The following is a 20000-nucleotide window of genomic DNA, read 5'->3' as shown; positions in this document are numbered from 1 at the left end:
ACAACGCTGCTGCGCGCCCACGCTCGTGGATGAGATGGAATCGGCACGATGGACAAGGGAGCTTCCTGAAGCTGCATGAAGCGCGATACGCGGCCGGTCGATCGTCGTTGAGCACCCATGTACCTATGTTGGTCCATCGGCTGCCAGGACGGATGGATGGACGAACCGGTCGAACGGCCGACCGAACGACCGACAAAGCATCCACAAACACGCGAACTGTCGTGGCGGGGGAGCGCAGGAAGTATGATCAATATTTGATATTCCGAAGCCGTTTTCGAATGAATTAGAAGTGGCGTTTGGGATTTATTTGTTGTTGTGCGTTGCGTGTAGCGTACGAGGCGGGCTTCTCGGCGGGTGCCGCGGCGTGTTTGGAATGGAATAATGCTGCCAGTGAAGTCAGTGACAAGCAGTGGCATGGGCTTTTCGCGCGGAAAGTCTCTGTCGGCTCTGTACGTCCCTGTTGACCTTAGCGCTAGAGCTAGGGCTAGAGGATTTTCAATAATGATGTGGTGTTAATTGAAGCAACGGGAATTTCGGCTTACGATGAACGGTTACAGCGAAAACTGTCACCAGCTGCTCACTTGCAGAGGTTTCTGCTGCAAGGAATTTTAGCGAATTTTGTTAATCCTCTCGAAAACAAACATCTGGTAGATTGTGTAGCACTTTGGCGCTACACCCTTGGTATAGTGTTTCCTTTTACTGGATTTATCCTTCCTGGAAATAAGGGAAGACCGTAGATTAGTCTGCACCATGGATTCAACGGTGCCATTGCGAAACGGTTTCTCAAACATAATGCGTGACGACAGCTGGGACGCATTCGTGGAACACGTGTCCACATTGAGCGGGGAACAGTGGTTTGGATGGAGAAAAGAAACATTGTTGCAGCTACATGAAAGCAGCGATGATAGAGTAATCTTATGTTGTTCGTGATTTTATGCAAGTGGATGCAAACTAACGGATAGAAAGAAAAAGCATAAATACTTAACGCATATTGCTGTAGGACTACTGTCGATTAGCCAATCAGCTATATTATCGTAAAAAATTGTATATTGTATTATATGTTAGTTGTTAATTGTACGACAATCTAGAACATGTTTGCAATTAATGATGCATTCAATAAATGTCTTGTAATTAATGTAATGTAAGCATACATTTACTTACTTCACATGTTTATAATTTTACTGAGCAAGCTGAGGGAATATTTTATGGCCTATGTTTGATTCCTTTTGATCAATGAAAAATCCAGAATTTCCTGAAGAAGAAAATCTTGAAATAACCGCAAGTAGACGCCGAATGATTGAGAACGATGTTTTTAATTCTTTCACATTTTCTATCGTTAAATAAAATAAGAGATTTGCGTCTATCAATTTAGAGAATCGAACAGTGTTTTCGTTCTAAACCCTTCGCAAGTAAGTCTCCTATTCCAAAATGAACTTAGGAAACAATACTCATTCACATTCACAGCTGAAGTAGAAAAAAGTAACAAAACAAAACCGTAAAACAGCTCCTGTTTGAAGCGCTTTACTAAACGGAATGGAGCTATTCTGCACCTCTTATCTGAGTACTAAGATCCACTGCGCAGTTTAGTTCCTAATTTGGTGTAGCCAATCCAATAACACTATTCGAACAATTACGATTGACACAGATTGTCGTTGAATGGACTGTGAAACATCCTGGGAATGTAATGCTCCCCCCTGCAGAGTTTCGACAGAGAGAGAGAGAGAGAGAGAGAGAGAGAGAGAGAGATAGAGAGAGAGAGCAGTAAAAAGCAATTATCGCCGTTTGCAGTTTGCATTATTTGATGCAATCTGCTCAGCGTAATTCAATTCTTCTTCCTCAACAAATCCTTTCAATCAAACCCATCAAACGACACGGCTGTTGGGGTGTGGCCATGGCTTGATGGCCCGATCCGTTTGTTCGGTTCGCAGAGAGATAAGCGTCGAGAATCAATTCACTGGCAACGGAAATGCTCCCGGTGCCAGAAGTCACCGGGGGCGGGGCGGCGGCGGAGCATGAGATGCCCGGGCGGTTGTGCTCTTCCAACTCGGTGACGCACGCTCGTGCCCGGTTCGCGCTAGTGATGATCCGTTCAATTCTTCAACTCCACCGAGACCGGAAAGCGAGGAGCAGGAGGAGGAGGAAGAGGAGGAGGAGGAGGAAGAGGAGGAGGAGGAGGAGGAGGAGGAGAAGGAGGAGCAGTAGAAAGGGAATCAAAGTGAACTTTCGTTGGAAAATAAAGAAATCAGATTTCAACGGCATCCTAGCTCGTGCTGGTGTTGGTGATGATGGCGGGGCGGTAAAAGTGATGAAATCCGATAAACTTCTTGTCAATAGGCCCCTTTCAGTTCCGTCGATTCGACAGAAAACGAAACGCGTTCCCAGGGATTGACGCTTGGTGAGATTTTCGGTCGAAGATACTCAGGGCAGCAGCAGCACGATCCGTTTCCCATCTTCTTCTGTCGGTGGTCTGTCTGTTCGTTTGTTTGCAGGCCGTGGTACTCGTGACTCAGGGCATCAGAAAGGCACCATCAAGCACGCGTTACGCGTGGTGCTTCTGTGGTTCGGTAAAGAAAGCGAAGATGATCCCACGTAGCCAGGGCCAGAGGATTTGTAAAAGATTGCGCGAGAATTAACGCTCTCGAGCCGAGGCCACGTGGGACTGGGGAATGTAAATTTCAATTCCATCCGACCGATGATTTCCGTTCGATTTTCACTTGGTTCCGGTTGTTCGCGATTTGGGCCGATGGTGATGGTGCTGCCGCTGTGGAATTTCATCGTCCTCCCAACATCCCCCTCCACTGATTCTACTATCTTCGTTCCCTCTTTTACAGCGTCCGTGACCAGCAGCGGACTGCGGAACCTTTCGCTCTCCATCAAACCACCGTGGGTGCGGCGCGGTCAGGAGGCGCAGCTACACTGCCAGTACGAGATGGAAGGGGCACCGCTCTATTCGGTCAAGTGGTATCGCGGAACGCTCGAGTTCTATCGGTACTCACCGTTCGAGAATCCACCGGCGAAGATCTTCCCGTTCACCGGCATCAAGGTGGATGTAAGTATGCGAGAAATCGTGAATTTCAATTGCGGATTCAGTATCTCGTTGCACCGTTCGCTGCGGTGTAATTAATGTGATTTATATAATGACCTAGCCTCTCGAGGAAGCCGTACCGCTACGATCCAACATGTAAAATGGTAGCACTGTCGATGGAGAAAAGGTGTACCATCGAGCTCAGCTAATTGTGCAATTTCATTCTACTTCTTCTACTAAACTCTTTTCTTATATTTAAAAAATCTTACTCGCACTAATGCAAAACGCTATAAACTAATAGCTAATTGTGGCAATCAATAGTTGATATAAGAGTACTACTGTGTCACGAAAGTAAAATGAATTTCGATTTATTTTCATAATTCCTGTTTTATTCCTCCAAATCAATTTCGTCCCCTTCAAAGTAATGCCTACTCGATATAATGCACTTGCGCCAACGGATTTCCTAGCTTTAATAATACTTGGTAAAGTCCACTTTAGGGATGGGCTTCAGTTACTTCTTCGCAGCCGCTTGAAACTATTCTATCTTTTCAAAGCGGTTTCCCCGGAGCGACTAGAACGTTCGCCTAGAACGTTTTTCGTCTTCAACACGTTCCTGACCTTCCTGGAAGTCTTTTGACCACTTGTAAACATTTTTATTTTACTTAGCGTAGTCACCAAAGGCTTTCTGCATCATTTTTTACCCATCCGCAATCCAAATTTTATGCAAATTCTTTGCTCCAAAAATTTCGTCATGGCGAAAAACGAGGAATGCACTTTTAGTACCTCACAAAAAAAATCATATCTCAAATACTAATTATTATTTTTACTTTTGATTTTAGAAAATCATTTTTGTTTAAATAAAAAAAATCGATTTAAGTAATACGCCTTGGATAGCTTAGCTTCATAATAACACTAAATATTCTTTTGAATATTCTAAGAAAATCCTAACTCTCACGCAGGCAAATGTACTGCTCTTTTTACTAACTGCTTAATATTTAGTTATTTTTCAATGCCAAAATGATGCAGATCAATTGTTATTAAGAATATGCAACGAATTCTCACTAATGTAATTCTTGAATCATTCGATTACTGCAAGACGCAAATGGTTGTTTAATGTCAAGGTATGGTATGGAAGAAGAATGACACCTTCCCAAATGGATTTAATAATGTGCGTCCTCACCACACGCTCAACATCACAAAGTGTCACCTCCTGTAACGCATCTAACAGCATATTACACTCATGGACATCATATGCTTTCCACGCCGCGATGTCATGCACCAGCGCACCAAGAACATCGAAAGAAAGAACCATCTTTCCGGCTCATAAACTCATTATTAAAGGGCCCCAGCAAAGGCGAGCGACGCAAAACCGCCTGCGGCCCAAAACTTCGTGACATATTTATCATTCAAACGAGCGCTCAGCTCAGCTCATAACACACCCACTTTATTACTTTTCCAATTGAAATGGCATTTTCGCCGGATTAAGTGCCCCATCTCATGCCCCCAGGGGGGTGGGTTGCGGGTGGCCCTTTTTATCGTACCCCTGATGATGACTGGCGAATAAACGGCCGCCATCCATGACATTTGCATCAGGATTTGATGATGAAGCCACAGGACGAGTGCGCGTCCTCGAACGCGATGCCGCTAGCGCGCACCATCATGAGCGTTATCATTAACGTCATTTCGCGCCATCGCGTTAACAGACGCTGCAGACGGTTCCGTTTCCAGGCCACTAGCACACCCACACACACACCTTTACTCGACCCGATCACTCGGCTTCGACATGGTTTCCGAACTTTTTTGTGTGTGCAAAACGGCCCTCCGGGAGCATCTGCAGGCCTCGAAGCAATTAAATGCTGAAAGTGAGCAGTAAATGGTGCTACCAGTGCTAACGTGCTCGTTCTCAATCACCAGGGGATGCTTGGTGCTCCCGAGGGGCGGCAGGGCTGTGTTTGAGTTGTTTTCACTTCATTTTCCGACGACGATGGCACCCTTTGAAGCGGACGGTGCAATGAACCAGGCTCTCTCCCTCATTGCTTACGGCCACTTGACTTCACCAAAAGCCCCTTTCCTCCCGTTCTGCAGCATAATCTGCTGGCTGACGGTCTGGCTGGCTGGCTGGATTTCCGCTGTCCCTTTCACTTCAGCTACCGTCCACCATTCGGAATGGCTGCCGTTTGAGCGAAGTACGTCGCTACGGACGGAGACGGAGCAGCGGCTGGACGGTGCTTAATAAAAGTGATTTTCTTTTCAAACGAGATAAGATAAAACGGCATCGTGTGAGCTTATGTGCCAACCCCTGGACACCCCTGCACACCCCTGGACACCCCTGAACAACCCGGACAGCTTGGACCGGTCGCGGAGCAGATCAGCCAACTGTACAGCAGCCAGACATTTGAGAGGTGACAGCAGAGTGTGTGCTGCTTGAATGGCGATTCTGGCACTGACTGAGCCGGGCTTGTATCATCCCCCGTCCGAGGTAGCTCTGCAAGTCAACGGGGTTTGTGTTTGTGTTATTTTCAAAAAGACTGCCCCGAGAGCGACTATTTATCTTTGAACAATGGCGATTATTCCTCCCTTATGCATTACCCCCTTCTGGAGAGATCTCTAACGTCTCCCTAGCCACACAGAACACAGCCACAGCCATAACGACCATTCGGTGACGTAGCCTTCGGTGTTGTCTGCCCTCCCCTCTGATCACTTTGATGTGGGATCGCACTACTGGGTCACAGGCCACTGTGGGTGTATTGTGCCCCTCGAGTGAAGATGCTTGCTCCTCGAAGAAAGTCGACTTAAAGCACAGTTCCGCTAACGAAGTGGCTTCCGCTTCCCTGCTAGCTACCACCACATTTGTCAATAGATGTTCCCGGCGTGGCGCTAGATCTGTCTGTTTGTTGAGTTGCAATGACCCTTGATTACGGAAGCTTCTGAGGCTGAGGCTTTCCATTGTTAGTCGTTAGGGTGCCCACCGGTACCTTCCACAGTTCAGCAGTTGTGGTTCTATACAAAGCCAGAGCTCATTTACGCATACGGTTTTTGGTAACCAAAGGCTCAAACGAGGCATTATGCGGAGATAATGGACAACAGAAACCGTACTTTTGAAGCAAGAAAGCCTCTAACGACCATCTTACCATGTGTGTAAAGATTGCATAAAAGCTACCCAGTAAAACTAATTCATATTCTTGTTAAGGGGGGGCTTCACTATTTAATCTTTTTTGTGAAATTTAAAATTGAAATGTGAAAATTAAATTGATTTAAAGTGAAATTATCATTTTTTCAAGAATATTCTGTAAAAAGTTTTGATCAACCGAAGCAAAACATACAAAGATATTGATCTTTGAGAATCCTCGCTTCATCCATGACTCAATCAATGCATCTCGCTACTTCGAAATGCGTTTCCCCAAACCATCGTTTTAAAAGCCGGTGCTCATCGTAGCATGAAATGCCATGCCAGGGATAGAGTTTTTAATCAATTTTTCCCAAAACGGAATATATTATTCTTGAAAAGTTTTATTTTAATATGACATTCAGTTGATAAAATAAAGTAGGTGTCTTGGTTTTTTCACAAAAAATCAATAAAAATTTTACATTCTTGACCGAATTAATCTCAGTCCCTTCTTAAAGCAGCAACTGCAATCAATTCTAGTTGATGAATTAAAGCACTCTTTTCGACATGATTTTCAAAAAATAACCCCGTAAACTTTATATCCTCGACTTCAGTTTAATCTTCAAGCAAGACCTCCCAACTGAGCTCCGAGACCGTTAAACGGAGAGAGGTTAAAAGAGCAAAGAAGAAGGCAAGTCATATAGCACCAACATGACGCTTAAAGTGTCACCCTTGCCTAGGGCGTCCCATGGTAGCCTTCTGTTTGTAGTACATTGTAAGCCCTTCAGCAAACGGCGCCTTTATCTTGTGTCGCTTCACCACCCCCATACTTCACTCCCTCACACCACATACCTTGCCTTGTCCCGGGCCGTTCCTGGAGTGAAGGATACTGCGCTCCGCTTCGGCTCATGGAAAGATAAAATGTATGTTGCCCCTGCGTATGACGTTAATTAGTTTATATTTCACACTACTGATGCGGTGCGTTGTGGTGCGGTTGCTACCATGCCGATGGTAAAAGACTCTCGAAACCTTCACCGTATGGTGAGTCCTCGGCAAAGAAATGGCCAAAACCTCATGGCTGCCGATAAGAGAAACCGTTTTCTTGGAAGACAAGCGGATCGCCGGCACCTTCGGAGAAGTGTGGCCAGAATTTATGTGTCCCTGTGACTGTCAGAAAAAGGTCAACTAAATCAACACGGTCTCTACCCTTCCCCGGGACCAGCTGCGAACGACTTTACACGACGGAAAACGCGATAGAAGATTGACTGACTTTGACTGATAATGGGGCGATTACAACGGAACTACTGGCGTTGGGGACCGTGCGCTGGACCGTCACTTGCTTGCCGATGATCCGGATCGGTTATGAAGCGAACGGGTTCCCCGGGTACTCGCAGAAAAAGGGTTTGATTTTTGACCAAAGGACCGTCTCGTTGCCTTCGATACCCGCTGCGGCTCCGGGTTTGGACCGGTCTCACGAAACCAGTTAATATTCTCCCAATTTGTCAACATGGACCGTGTTTGTGTGGGTGATGTTTTCATCCCGAGTGGCCCGAGTGGCTGTTGACATGCTGTATAACGTACCATCATCGGCAGGGGACCACCACTTTGCCTGTGAACGTATCCGTATCCCTTTCGCTTCGGTTGTAGTTTTATCCTGGAAGGATCCTGTAGATGGCTCATGGATGCTCTCCTCGGAGCGATGTATGTATATTATTTGTATTCGGAGGCAACTAGCGGCGACCTGTGGGTCAACAACACCACTGCAAATCTCCCAACAAGTAGTTTTCCGGTCGAACATGTTTTAATTTTGGACAACTCAAAAAACTGACCTAATAAGTTTGTTAAGCCGTTTCAATTTATTCTTTACGGCAGGGATCTCAGGCGGTGTATATGAATGATAAATTTAGTCATTAATTGTATGTTTTATGTAATTTAATTCTATGTATATGTTGGAATGGAAGGTTGATAACCTACAATGACAGTAGTTTTAAATAATTTGAATAAAGACACATTTTTTTCAACATTTCTACATTCGCCACATAATAGAGTTTAAAATTCCCGGATTATTTAATAACAATTTTTTTACCGGTTACCTGGCGCCTCCATCATATGGTTTTGGCAATGGAGTTACATCATTCCGTGTTCCCGGCGACCAGTTTTGTAATTGCCCTTATCTCTTTGGCCACGAACACCAGCATCGGTGGGGGATTGATAGGAAAAAGCCAATTAAATAAAGCCAAGCACCTCCAAACCATGTGGTGAAATGGCCCTCGGACTGGCTGTTTCTTTCTTCCGCGGCCCGCATGCTAATATGAGTTTGAGACCCTTGTCTTTCAGCATACGTGTCCAGTGATTTCTAATTCTTAAATAGCCTGTTATGTGAGAAACATAAAAATATCAATCAAAAGAAATGACCTTTTGATTGGACGCTCCGAATCCGTACCGATTCCATTAAACAAATATTAATGATGATGCCGGCATTTGACCTACCTAATCTCTTTGCCCCTCTTTTTAAGCTCTTCCATCCCTCCCAACCCTTTATATGACTGCAATAGAAATCACTTCCACTTTATCTAACTCTTAAAGCTGACCTTGAGTGGATTGTCCCACGCCAGAGGTCACATTTGATTATGTGTTATCCACTTATATATAATGAATTGGATCTGCTCCTCCTCCTCCTCCTCCTCGGGCAGAACTAGCACATCGTCGACAATCACTTCATTTGTGGCAATCCCGTGGTCCGAGCTTAAACTTAAATTTCCCAACACCTAATTGGACTGCCCTGCGCCGTCACCATGCCATTTTCCCAGACAGCAAGCAGTACATTCCGCCCACCAACGACTCCGAGTACACCATAACGACGCCACCACGGTCGGGATAATCCCGCTCGCAACCACAAATGGACGCGGTTTTACACGATTTCTTCCACCGCACAAACGAAGGGGGCCCGCAAGGGGTAAATGCTCAATTACCTAGATCTGGCATCTGGTGGTCGTGGCGTACTGGACGTCGTCTGACACCGACCGTGAGAGTGACCTGCAGTGAGGCAACGACTGCTGGCAATGTCTTTCTCACTCACACGCTGTTGACTCTCTGTGGCGGTCTGGACGGCGTCCCGAAGGCAAAAGCTTATTGTCGTCTCCAGCTCCTACCAGTCGCCCGGGTCCAAGGACTCTGTCATAAAGAATTATCCATAACAATTACATTTAATATCATCCTTGTAGACTCACAACCAAGCACGCCAAGTACCGATGGTACCGCACTCGTCGTCGGACGAGTCGTTGGCCACCATTTACAACGCAGTTGGTACAGCACGCAGCATGCTGCTGGCTCTGGCAGCGGCTGGACGGTGAGAAATAAAAACAAGCGATATAATCACGTGACCATTAGCCGACAAAACAAACACTCCTGAGGTCGGTTGCACCTCGGCGTCTCTCGGATACTCTTGTGTGGCTAAGTATTTCGCTTAAGCGTCCAACATCCGGTTCCGAGCCTTCTGGGTGCAGTTGGCGTGCAGAAATGGTAACGGCCGTATCAGCCTGATGATGATGTGGCTTGCCGTGGTAGTAACGACGACGACGACTGATGGTGCTGATGGTGCAAACCCGGGGCGTCAAGATATAATGACAGGCCACTCTTTGTCGGTGCCGGTTCATCCATCGATCGAGCTAGCTGTCAGTGGCCATTCGCTTCCGTTCTGCGTTCACTACCTATCTGCCCCTTGTGGGTGCATGAATGTGTATGTCTGGGCTGGTAATTTTGAAAGTGACGCGCAACCGATGCCAGTCACAGCCTAATGAGCTCCTAATTAATCAACCAAACCAAACGTCAAACGTCTTCAACACACGCCATCTGTTCAGCTGAGCACGGATGAGCGCGTTCACGGTGAGATTCCCGGGCGCGCTGTACCTTCCGCATTTCAACAAAACTATTAATTCCACTCGGTCGAGCGCATTACACATTTCTCCGCACATTGGATTCCGAGTCAGTCACATCTAGGCATCTCTCAGCTGCGCCGACCATCTCATTATCAGGAATCGAGAAATCATCCAACGATTCTCGTCTCATCACCACGCCACGCCACGCCACACCCGGATCCAGTCTCCGGAACGAAGGAATCCGAATCGTGGAACCGCGAACGGAACGGCCGAACGCATTTCTTGGCGCGGTAAATCTATGGTATTACCGCTGAACCGAGAATCAATTTGCATATCTAATCAGCAGTAGTAGTAGCTCGGCCTTTGGTGTGTCGATGCCTACGGTGCCCCGCATGCGGTGGTCACGGTACCCGCCGGTCGGCCAGGTGACAGATGCTCCCCCGGGAAGACAATAGTCCCGACCATTGGCATCCATCTCGTTCGGTGAGGTGGACATGGATGACGCTTTAAATTAATCCACCGAACGTCTTCCAGGGTTCACCATCCCCCCGGGGGCCGGAACAACTTTTGCGTGTGGTTCCGTGGCCACCAGAGCCACCGACTGCTCGTATTGATAGGGTCCGAAGCGAGTTGGTTCTCCGTCTGCCAGCACACCCGCCACAGAATCCCGGATCCGGAGTGGTTGACCTCGGGTCTTGTGTAAATACCGGTGCGGTGCAGAAATGTCCCTGGTCCGGCCGGACAATGCCGATCCCGATGGATGGATGAATGGATGGATGGAGAGTGAATCGGTTGAAGGCTATTTTATGTGCGCGGTTATTCCATTACACGTCTGATCAAAGGCTTGATTTCAATTTCATTTCTATTTGCATAATCCGTGGTCCTGTGTGCCGGGCTCGCAACCGGACCCATCCCCACCCCGCAGGAGTTAGTTGCGCTCGCTTTGCTCTCTCGACAAAACCCTCGCCCTCGACAATAATGGGTCCGGAAACGTTGAAGCAGCAACAGCAGCAGTAGCGTCAGGGCTTTGCCTAGCGGACATTGGAATGGAATTCGTATTCTCGTGCTGCCGCTGATCGCAATCGGCTGGGGGCGAGATTGCGATTGGAAGAAATGGAATTCATGCGAGAATGCAGTTCAATTAAATGGAAATTCTTATCAACGCCTCCTCGCATTCTGCTCGACTATTCGCCGCTCGTGTCGCTGGCCACATCGCAGCGTGGAATGTTTTTTTTTATTTTATTTTGCTCGCAGTCCAGTGGAAGTATTTTAGATTCATTTATGACACGGATCCAGCCGGCCTTTGATCTATTTATAGCAGAATGAGACGAGAACGTTGTCCTATTGTTTGGCGTTGTTTTGAAAAGAATTCATTCGCACAAATCCCGCCTCCAATCAGTCAAATGCTTCGATGGTTGTTTGTTGTACTATACATTGGCATTGTTTGTCGCCGACATATAAAAAAAATAATAGAGAAGAATGCTCATAACATACGATGCACAATGCTTTTCGAAATCTAGAACTTAAAAATGGAAATTTCCATTGTACTACTCGCTCATAATTCATCCCCATACAGATCCTGGTTCCCTCCCCCGTTCCCCCCGGGTAATTGACTTCTTGCTTGATTGTTCCGTCATTCTCAAACATCGCCCTGGCGATGGTGGTAGCGATGGACGGAAATCGTGATTTTTGGTAAGCATATCCGAGCATCACTTTCTTGACGCATCGCATCGCCCCCGCCCAGTTCCGGTCGCCCCCATTGGAAAGGAAGGCAAAATTTTAATTACACGAAATGAAATCATCAGCTACACGCAGCGGCTATTGAGAAGGCCACCGAGAAAGAGAAGGGAAGGATAAAGAAGCGAACAAGCGAACATCGCGAGCAAACCTGCAGTCCATCGGCCAGACTCCAGCATCCACCCCACCGTCACCCGAAGTCAAAGGACCAAAGAAATCCATCGTTCTTTTGAGTTAACCAAGACAGCCGTAATGCTGGGCAAAAAATCGCCGTCGTCCGTCCGTCAGAAACGGATCACAGGAACCCGGGTCGCGATAGGCATCACTTTTTGCGTCCAACGGAGGTAGACTTGGCCTGTTTGCTGCTGCTGCTGCTTCTGGTGCTGTTGGAGAAAAGGAACACCAACCAAAAAAGGGCTCACTGGACGCCGTCGATGGCTTTATTTTAATTAAGATCATTAATTATGATTTTTAATATCAAACTTGGCGTGCTGCGGCCGACCGAGAATCGTGCAAGGGGGCGAAGCAACCGGGCTGAATAAATTTACCAGACCCCCTCTCGGGGAGGTGGCCAGAGAGCACGGGGGAGTTCTCTTGTCTTGTCGCTCGCTGATCTCGATGCGAGCGATGAGGGTTTTGCGTGGGGAACGTGTAGAACGAAACTTCAATATCCGACGGTTCGGGGGTGCGTCTTTGGCGAGTTGTTTGAGTGAAAGTAATTGATCCTTCGAGGCAAGCACTTCAGGCCAGCCATCCATTTTCAGGCGGTGCCGTGCAGCGAGGGCGATAAGCGGCAATGGACCAGCGACGTCGACGGCCATGACCTGACGTTTCTTGATTGGAAGTGAAAGGATTAAACTGAAGTTTGACAATAAGATTGGTACGGTGAGGCGTGAAAAATGAGATCACCCGGCTGTACGGGCGGTTCCGTGCTTAACATTAATGATAATATGCTTAACAATGTGCTCGCCCTTCCGTGGCTCGCTCGATTCGGCTCGTGCTATCAGCGAACACTGTTCGCTGTTAGCTCCAGGGGATCGATTTAAAGTGTGTAATTTGTTTGTCTTTAGCTTTTGGGTGTATTGGGCGGAACATGGATTCGATGAGTTTGCAGGTTTTCAGGGTAATTAAAAGTACACTGCGCAAAGTGATTGAAATCCAAGTAGTATAATAATATAAAAGTTACTTAATATCAGTACAGTGATAATAAATACGCATATCATGTTTCTGCTTAACAAATGGCCTTTTTTAGGCCAATTGATTGATAGCGGAATTTGCAAAATTTATTTACTATTGCGATGAAGATTATGGATCTCATTTCTCTTATTCATTATTTTCACTTTAGTTTTTTTTTTTGCTTTTCGATTACTTTTAATTTGCTTTCATTTTGTCATTGATTTTTCTGTATTTCATGTTCATCATAATCCATTTTGTTAGCTATCAAGGACAAATTAGCAATGGTCTTTAATAATGGTTTCAGCATAACACTTTGGTACTAAAACGTTTGGTTAGTAAGAGCACGATAGTCACTTTCCTCTGACTAACACTAACACTTTCAATTAAACCCGAATATCGTTTCTCTGTGTTAATATCACGAACTAGAGCTCACCGTAAAAGTATTGATCATGATAACGATTAATCATAATCATTGGGATCAAATTAAAAGAACCAAAATGATCCAAGAGATTGTAATGTAGAGATAAATTATAATGGATGTGTCATAAAAGAGCTTTCAAATAAACGTTAGCATAGACAACACAATGAAACAATAAGCCTTGTACCTCACCATTTCATGTCACACGTCAAACATATTAATTCATAGTTCAACTATTAGCGATGACCCCTTGTATCCAAATGTCCAAATCCCGAATGAATGTCGGGTGTAAATTGATGATATTGTATAAACAAACAAGACTCCCATTAATCACCACGTGTGTAAACTTGCTCCGTTTTGCATTATACCTCCACCACGAATGGTAGAAGTAATTCATTTCACGGACGCAACAACCACACTGAGCTAGTGAATGGCCCATAGAACCATCATGCATCATTCCGCCAGCCGGCCGAGGGAGGTGGCCACTGGCAATCGTAAATCAATTTCTTAAATCAACCTCACAGAACCACACACTCTCTCCGTGTTCCGTCAGCATGGTTGTGGCTGTGTTCGTTTACCGTTTACCAGCGTAAGGGTCGGAACACGTGTGCCACGTGCGCTATTCGACCGGAAGCTGCTCGAACGCTGGATCAAATCAGTTACAGCCAAGCAATCTGCACGTATCACACGCCCGCTCCTTCGCTCGCCGTATTTGGAGGGAAACTTTTTGACACGCGGAATGATGAATAGCGAACGCTGTGCTGTGCGGCCGATGAGTGGATTCGCTGGTTGGCTGGTTGGCGTGCTGGATGGCTGGTTAGAAACCATTAAAGGCACTGACCACCCTCCCCCTTTGAAGCCACTCGGTCAGGGGAGCCCATTTGGGACGGGGTGCGAATCGCGAACCAATTGATTGCCGCCCCGGCGATGACGGTACTTCATAAGAGGATTACAATTTCCCGCAGGGAATTGTGAAGTGCCAAATCATCACCCAGCCACTGCCCAGTCGATCCACTCTGGACCGGTGCTTACCTGCCGTAAGGCCACCACCTCATCCATCTCCAAACTCCCTCGGCGAGCCCCTGGAAAGGGTGGAAAAATTGGCAAACTTTTCCCAGGCGAAGTGAAAGTTTTTGATTAATTGCGGTACACTGGGAACGGGAATGTAAGGGAGGCGGTCAATGGCCAGATCCAGCTGTGTGGTCCCCCGGGGGAAGGTATTGACAGCTAGAGCCCATTGGCATCAGCTTGCGTTTGCTTGCGGTTGCTAGAGCCTGGCCTTTAGATGCCCAGAAATGTAGCTCAAACTAAACTTCGACAGCAGTAGCGGTAGCTCAATGCGATGCCCCAGGAACAAATCCTTCAATGTCCAAATGTTTATCAGCTTCGGACACATTTTGAACAAACAAATAACACAAATCGTACGAAGTATAAACAGTGTCTCGCATCGTACGCTGTCGCTTATCGTTTATTGGTTTTCGATTGTTAATTTCTCACATCTCTTTTTCTCTCTCACGCCACGAAGCGAAACCTCGCGGCGCTCTACATGGTCAATATTTGCTGAACGATAACGCCTTGCCGCCAGACAAGGCACAGTGCGGATGAGAGCGCCAGTGCTAGCCAGCAGCATCCGGTGGTCGACGCTGAACCACGCATCCGCTCCTGGCAGGCCTCCGATCGTTCGAACTCTTCCGGTCCGAGACAGGACGCGTACAGTAGACCGTGACCGATGACGTGCTGCTCGTACAGTCCACTGAAAAGGTGCGCCCAGGGACCGCGCGCAAACACGGCCACATCATCGCCACCGTGCGTCTCGTCCTCGTACGGTACGGCGGCCGGAAACGTGAAGGTCGGATCGTGATGGCGGTCAACCATGGTGGCCGGATTGCGCCGTCCGCCCGTCTCGTGGAAGTGATCGTAGTAGCTCATGCCGTTCGCGTACGTCAGCGTGAAGAAGGGCATCCGGTCGAGGCGCGAGAAGTCACCGGTCGAAAGGATATCGTTCCCACGCACCGGATATCCACCGATCGTGAGTGTGTGCGAGTGGTCGGCGGTTACCAGGATCAGCGTTTCCTGCTGCTGCTGCCCGGCCATCATCGTGACCGCCTGTTCGACGGCTCGGTGCAACTCTACCGTTTCGTCCAGCGCTAGGCGGGCTAGGTTGGCGTGGTGTGCGGGATCGATGAGTCCTCCTGCGAAATCGGGAATATTGAATCGAATCGAACAGAGAGGCGAAGAGAAATCGGAAATGACGGATGAATTATCGGTGATGCTCCCGGGTTAGCGGGCAGATTCTGTTGCTAAAACAATTCCCTTGCAACCGTTGCTGGTGTTGCGTGCCAGCGCGCACAACGAAGGACACATTCTCGTATGGAAATTTTGAAAAATTGAATCTCTACCACCAGCTCTACGAAGTGAATGTCTGGATGGGCATCAATCACGTCAATCGGAAGCGGGCCGTTCGAACCTCGGATTGTTCGTCGTCTTTTGTTCTTGTGCCCGAACGCGATCCTAATACCGTGCCGCGGCAGGACGTGCTGCCTGTGCTGTGCCCATTTTTCGGAAGTCGACAATAACCGACGGCTGAACGGATGAGCGCTTAACGCTCACCAGACAGGACATCCGTTTTTGATTCCGTTCCACAAAAAGGACATCAACAGATGAAAAATGATTTGTGACAAATCTCTACAAGCTGGGGTTCGTGTTGGAGAAGTTGAGGAGCATGCTTTTTATCGATGATGTTCCTCGTCAGTCTTGTGATCAGGTCAGGCGTTAAGATATCTCACTCAAACCCCACGAGTAATACCTATTGCAGACGGACGACCTTCATACTTTCGCTGCTTTAAATTTAGTAATAACGTTCAATGCAAAGGAGTTTGTCGCAGTTTAGTTTTTAAATCAGATTCCCTAATCTAAAATCAAGAAAAAGAGAGCACATGGAATCAAAATAGTTTCTAGATGTTTGAATGTTACTGATCCATTGTATTTTTGAAGCTGCAATTGTTGTAGTGTACAGTAACTTAAATGAAATGAAGTATTAGGCCTATGAATGAGTTTTTCGTTTTTGCTAAAAAAAATGGCACCTCCTAATAACTGGTGGTGGTTTTTAGCCGTTGTTTGTTATGTGTTGTAAAATACAAACAGATCTTTACAACGCAAGAAGTAACTGCTCCTAATATTGGCTATAACATATTTTTTAAAGAGTTTAAAAATATCGAATACAAGACATCGAGACAAAGCCAATTTGGGGGAAAGTTTAATATCCTTATTGCATTTGATGAAAACGGATGCTAAAAGTTATCGGTTAGGGGTATCGTTTGATTGCTTAAACAAATATTTGGCTGCCCAGCACCTCACTCTTTATGAAAGTTTTGTCGCTCTTTATGAAAAAAGTGTCGCTGATTAGATTGCTCCAAAGGACCAGGAGTTTTTCCGACAGGGAATTCGAAAATTTCCTGAAAGATGGAATAAAGTAGTTCACAGCGACGGGCAATATTTTAATTCATGTTAATGTAGTTTTAGTTTCGAAAACAAATGGTTTCTTTAGAGCAAAACATGAACTCCAAAAACCTATTTCATAGACCTAATACCTATTCTAAGGGATACCGAAAACGAATGCTTAATGACTCTTATCGTTATCTATTTCTTGTATCAATAGTTTCGAGTGTATAAGTAGTCTTCTACTACCAATATTTAATATTATGGTCGAACTCTATCTCGTTTCATAGAAATCACATTGCATTGTGTAAAAACAATAACCTCTCGATCGACTAATGATGTAAAACTCTCGTCAGCTCTTTTCGCTCCAATACAAAACGTAGCACGAAATTTGATCAGAGTTTCTGCTTCAAAAAATAAGGAAGAATATTTAAATCGACTACTAAATTACAATTGAATATTCTGAATTAGTATAAACTTAGCCAGATTCCCTAGCTGTGTTTTGTAACTGAGATGAACGAGCTTTCTCTCAAACCCTAAGCCAGACCATGCCTGCAAGTACTTATCACTGATACAGTACACTACACATGCGGCTCCGAAGTTTCGAGTTCCCAAAATTATGTGTATTCATAAGAAAATCCATCAGCTTATTCATGCTCCGGCGAGCGATTATGTCATTTGCTTGCATAAGCTTCTCGACCAACAACAAAGACGACCACCTCTTCACCTGATGAGCAAATGCATTAAAGATTAAACGAAACTCTTTGCCACCAGCAGCAGCAGCACCAGCACCAGCACCAGCACCGTTCTGAGACGAGCCGAAACGTTGCTCACTCACTAATCGCCCCTCACCATACCCAAAACACTTCCCTTAACCACCCTCGACTCACCCTCGACAAGCAGCACAAATCCACGGTCATTGCGTTTGAGCAATTGCAGCGCGCTCGCCGTCATCTCGGCCAACGAAGGTTCCTGGGACTGATCCGCCAGCAAACGATAAGACATGTGGTTTCCGCGGAACAACCCGAACAGTCGATCCACCTGCCCGGCATCAATGGCGGCCAGTCCAGCCTATCGGAGATCGGAGGAATCGGAAGCAAAACCGGCCACGTTCCAGCCCCTCCGAAATGAGCATAATTGGGTCGTCGCAATCGTCTCTCTTATCGTTACGCTTACCCTATCGTGCACAAATCGTGCCCGCAGTTCCCGTTCGGCCATCGCGCTAATCCACTCATCGACCAGATTTCGTCCGTCCTGCCGGCGGCCCGGTTCACCGTTGCTATCGAGCGTCGAGGATGGATAGAAGTGTCTCGAACCACCACCGAGCACCACGGTTAGATTCTGACCGACGGGACCGTGCACGAGCTGGGTGGCGATATCAACGCACCCACCGTCGGTGGCGGTGGGCGGAAGTTCGGTGTCATCCTCCCAGTAGCGGGCACCGGCCGTGGCGTACGCGACCGCCGGTGTCGCGTGTGTGATGCGTGTGTTCGTGACGATACCGGTCGAACGGCCGTCCTGCTGGGCGTACGCCAGGATCGACGTCAAACGATTTGACTCCAGCTGCGTGAGCGGACAGTTGTGCAGTGGAACGTGGCCGCTGACCCCGATTGTGCCGTAATTGTTCTTCACGCCCGCCAGGATGGCGGCTGCGGTGCACGCCGAATCCGAGACCTGATAGTTGATGCAGTACGTCTTGGCGAGCCCGGTGTGCGGGAAGCGCTCGAACGAGAGCTCCTGCTCTTCACCGCCCATGTAGACACGCGTTGCGGCCAGTGTCGGTATCGACAGACCATCGCCAATGAAGATAATGACGTTCTTGGCCACCCGGACGTTCGGTTCACTGTGGGCTGCTAGGTGTTGCCGCAGGCGATGCTGCCCGGTCGCTAGCCAGTACTCGCGATCCTTCTCGTGGGTCGGTGCGGTCGGTGGTACCCAGTCCGGATCGTCCATCGGATGCGTCGGTGCCGAGCTCATCTCCGTCACGATGGTTGGCGCTAGGTTCCGTGGTACACCAGCGTGCACCGCAAGGCAAATGGCAAACAGTACACAAATTAGCTTCATTATTTCTGGCACGCTCGGCGTCCGCTGTTTAACTGATCGCGCAACGGCAGTCCGGCAGACTTCGGCTGAGATAGCTAGTGTCTCGCCTAATGCCTCGCCAACTCATTACTCGGTCCGTCCGCTGTGTGCGTGACTCACCCATCAAAGGGGCTAACACTGATAAACAGATATCGCTTCGATGCAGCAGCACGATTATCGATGTTGATCAATCGGTGACCACGATTAACGCGTCGCACGTGTGGATAAGGGAAGGGGGGGGGGGGGGGGGAGTGTAATATCACCATTTTTTTTAAATCGAATTATACTTAGCTTTTTTTGTTCGGCGAATTCAATGTGTGACAGTGGCTGTTTTGATGTTTTAATGTTTGATGATAATTTTTTACTTCAAATTAATAAAAATGCATCGCATCCCTTTCATCGAATTAAGGATCGTATCTGATGTGCTACAAACAAAACCATTTAATTGATACAAATCGAAAGCATTAGCAAAAGATAACGACCACATCACGTAAAAGATATTATGAATATATTAAACAATATTCGGTGTTTGGGTTAGGATTTTCGAGGTTGTTTTATTTCAAAAAGAAATCATTTGTTTTCTAAACCAAAAGAATAATTACACTAATTAAAGTACTGCCCATCACTAGTCATTTTTTCCATTTTACAGACAAATTTTAAATTCTGTGTCGAAATTATTTAAAATCATTTAAATATTTTCTTAAATAGTGCGGTAATGTACAGCCAAATATTTGTTAAACACCCAAACAAGTTGTATATTTGCAGAAGGGTCAAAAACTGCTGAATACAGCAAATGGGGTGACATTTCGTCGTTTTTTGAAATGTTTTTCGCCGATTTCGCAACATGTGGTCGAGCGTTATCTTGTTGGTGACTAACAAATATACACACCACGACATTTTTAACACTAGGAAATAATATGTCGCAGTTAATACTATGATCATCCACTTATTGCGTTGTAAAAATAGTTTTTTTGTATTTTAAACCGCTATAACAAACATCACTGAGAACCTTTTTCTCTATAAGTGATGGAAAATCATTTCAAACTTCATTTGATTACATTTACAAGTTTTATTTCATGCGATGGTGAAAACCATCCGGAACTCAAGTCGTTGTTTCTGGTCATATTTCTTTGCGAATGC

At 46.6% G+C, this 20000-nt stretch overlaps 1 protein-coding gene across 1 annotated transcript in view; it reads left to right on the top strand.

Annotated features, from left to right (window-relative positions):
- Nucleotides 1–20000, top strand: part of LOC126574330 (uncharacterized) — a 120425-nt gene that overhangs the window by 19553 nt on the left and 80872 nt on the right. The window contains exon 3 of the mRNA XM_050234473.1: nt 2832–3049. Within this exon, the coding sequence (XP_050090430.1) occupies nt 2832–3049 (218 nt within the window). The remainder of the gene's footprint in view (nt 1–2831; nt 3050–20000) is intronic.

This window comes from Anopheles aquasalis, chromosome 2 (assembly GCF_943734665.1).
Source record: "Anopheles aquasalis chromosome 2, idAnoAquaMG_Q_19, whole genome shotgun sequence".
NCBI lineage: Eukaryota > Metazoa > Arthropoda > Insecta > Diptera > Culicidae > Anopheles > Anopheles aquasalis.
This window is presented reverse-complemented; position numbering and strand designations above follow the sequence as displayed.